The 2,606-nt window shown below is 40.8% G+C and overlaps 1 protein-coding gene across 1 annotated transcript in view; it reads right to left on the bottom strand.

Moving 5' to 3' along the window:
- LOC102744739 (butyrophilin-like protein 1) overlaps nt 1-2,319 on the bottom strand; it is a 4,813-nt gene extending 2,494 nt beyond the window's left edge. Inside the window, exons 1-5 of the mRNA XM_081827471.1 lie at nt 1,808-2,319; nt 1,522-1,689; nt 1,135-1,155; nt 1,025-1,051; nt 206-232 (exon numbers count right to left, since the gene is read on the bottom strand). Of these exons, the coding sequence (XP_081683597.1) occupies nt 206-232; nt 1,025-1,051; nt 1,135-1,155; nt 1,522-1,689; nt 1,808-2,108 (544 nt within the window). The 5' untranslated portion in view covers nt 2,109-2,319. The remainder of the gene's footprint in view (nt 1-205; nt 233-1,024; nt 1,052-1,134; nt 1,156-1,521; nt 1,690-1,807) is intronic.
- Between the last annotated feature and the right edge of the window lie 287 nt (nt 2,320-2,606).

Genomic DNA, 2,606 nt, shown 5'->3' with positions numbered 1-2,606 from the left:
AAAAAAAAAAGCTGACTCTTAAAAAAAAAAAAAAAAAACATGTCTTCTCAACTAGTGTGATGCTTTACCCTTATTCCCTTATTTGTTTGGACTCCCACAATCAAAATAAAATTTCCAGAATATAGCACATCTCTGAAAAATGCTCTGGAAGTGCCCCATGAAATCCTGGGGTGCCTGAAGTCCCAAGACAACATCAATTACTCACCAGCATATAAATTTGCTTTTTTCCAGTCTGAAATAAAACAAAGGAATTAGATTTTCCCATTCACAGGACCTTCACTCCAGAGTATTAAATTGCTGCAACCATGTGAAATATGAAGATTTATGATAGTGCTATATTTCTGTATTCATCACTTCAATGACAATTCTGGGGTATTTTTCTTCTTTAATCTATTCTATTTCTCACATTTTCCACATTCCACTAACATATCTGTGATAAAATATGAGGTTCTGATTCTTTTGGGAGAGAAGAAGATAAACTTTGTGAGAGTGTACTGTAAAGCCTAAGATTTCATATGCTACCTGACGTCTTTGAACTTCAAAGGGCTCTAAACGCCCGTAAGCTCCCCTGCTCTCACCAGATATGCCTCCACCCAGCAGGAGAAACTCCACACTCAACTAATTTTCCTATCAGTTGAGCCAGCTGAACCCCACCTGGTCCTCAACCTCCCTGTCAGCCTGCGAAATTACTCAAACAAGCCAATCACATACTTCCACAGAAACCAGTAGCACCTCATCTTGTGGTTACTAAAAAGCTTGCCTCCCTCAGCCCCTGCTGGTTCACTCTGTTCACAAGTGCAACATGTGGTCCTGCATGGCTTGTGGTGCCCTCCTCCCCCAGGATGTGAGTATAGGTGGTTAATAAACTGCTGCCAAGCTCATATATCCAGTGTTGGGTGCCAGGTGTCTAAACATCTTACCCTATTTAGGGTGGGGAAGCCCTCCTTCACTAGCAAGGTGAACAGGAGATGATCAAAACAGAGGGATGAGATGGTTGGTCCAACTATAACATCAATATTCTCACCTTGCTGATATAACTGCTTCCTTCTGACTGAAAAGGAATAACAACCTGTGAGATGCAAAGTACATAGCTTCTAGTACATCTACCAGAACAAAGAAAAATGGAACACTTACCAAGCTCTTTCTCAAGTGATTCTAAAAAGGAAAGAAAATAACAAAACATGTTATAGAAAACAAGTCCAAGGTTTATTTTCTAGACTATGTTACCTAAGCCCAGATCCTGAATGCTACTTCCATATACCTAGATCAAGAAATTCATCCTGAGAATTACTACAACCATTTTTTCCTAACTCCATGTTTATACCAATGAATTTTCTCTCTCCATTGGACTCTATTATTATAATATTTTTCTCATAAAGGCCCTTGACTCCATGTCTTACTGGAGGTCTTGAGGTTCTAACTAAGTACACTCATGTCTCTCTGTTCCAACAGATTCCATCCATATGCACAGCTAACAAACCCATAAGTTCACAGATCCCACCCAGTCTGATTCAGTTTTACCTCTGGCTTCACTTTCCTTCTCTTTTTCCTCCTGGACTTCCTGTACTCTTTTCTTCTCCTGTCGTTCTTTCCAAGCCAAAAACACAACAGCACCCAGGAAAATCCCAAGTATGAAGAAAGTCCCAGCAAATGCTACCTTCCAAGGAGAGGTCCTAGGGAAGAAGGATTCTGATACAGAGGCCCCCAAAACCTGATTAAAAACATTACCAACCAATCCTATCCCATCCCAATTCCTAAAATATCCCCTCCTCACACCTATCCTGTCCCCCAAATGAGCAACACTGACCTGGGATAGAAATGGTTTCCACCTGCTCTTGTCCAAAGAAGGGGTTCTTCATGGAGCAGGACACTTTTGTCTTTGAAGTGTCTCTCACAATGAGGGATGCCTCTATTTGAAACAATCCATCATCATCTTGGGTCTCATCCTCAGAGAGAGATGGTATCTTCTCTCCCCTTGCATCTGTCCATTTTACCTCAGGCTGGGGAAACCACCCCTTGCCTGTGCATGTCAGCCTTATTCCTTTATCTTCTGGACCCACAATGAAAACACGAGGACCAGAACCCAGACCTGGAAAGGAGAAAGTCATTCATTTGAGACCTGGACACCTTTGATCCAGAGTCCCTAATTTTACACAGTGTGGGGATATGGACAAAGCACCATCATTCTTGGCGGGAAGAGAGGGTTTCTTTTCTTCTCTCATGAGATAAATGGGTAACTGTGGCTAAATCTCAAGAGATTTGAAGCTGATACTAGACTCCATACTGATGCCTACCACATCTGCTCTACACATTTGCAGATCTGCATATCTGCAATTGGCCATAAAAGGAAAAGGGCAGAGTAAATTTTACCAATGTTAAGTTCTTTCAGGAAAACACCAATATTTATATATCTGTCCTATATCTATCTATTCCACATATTGAAGTTATAAGGAAGACTACCTTTCTGTGATTAAATTGAGTCTTCTTGTAGTCACTTCCTTAAACAATCTCATTTTGCATGTTTTCCAAATTTTCTTTCTTCCCCTGAGTAGAGAATAGCTAAAAGATGAAGGTAGCCAGGTGAAGTTATTCCATGAAGGAGTTGA

This window comes from Leptonychotes weddellii, chromosome 8 (genome assembly GCF_054177405.1).
Source record: "Leptonychotes weddellii isolate Sample4059 chromosome 8, ASM5417740v2, whole genome shotgun sequence".
Taxonomy (NCBI): Eukaryota; Metazoa; Chordata; class Mammalia; order Carnivora; family Phocidae; genus Leptonychotes; species Leptonychotes weddellii.
This window is presented reverse-complemented; position numbering and strand designations above follow the sequence as displayed.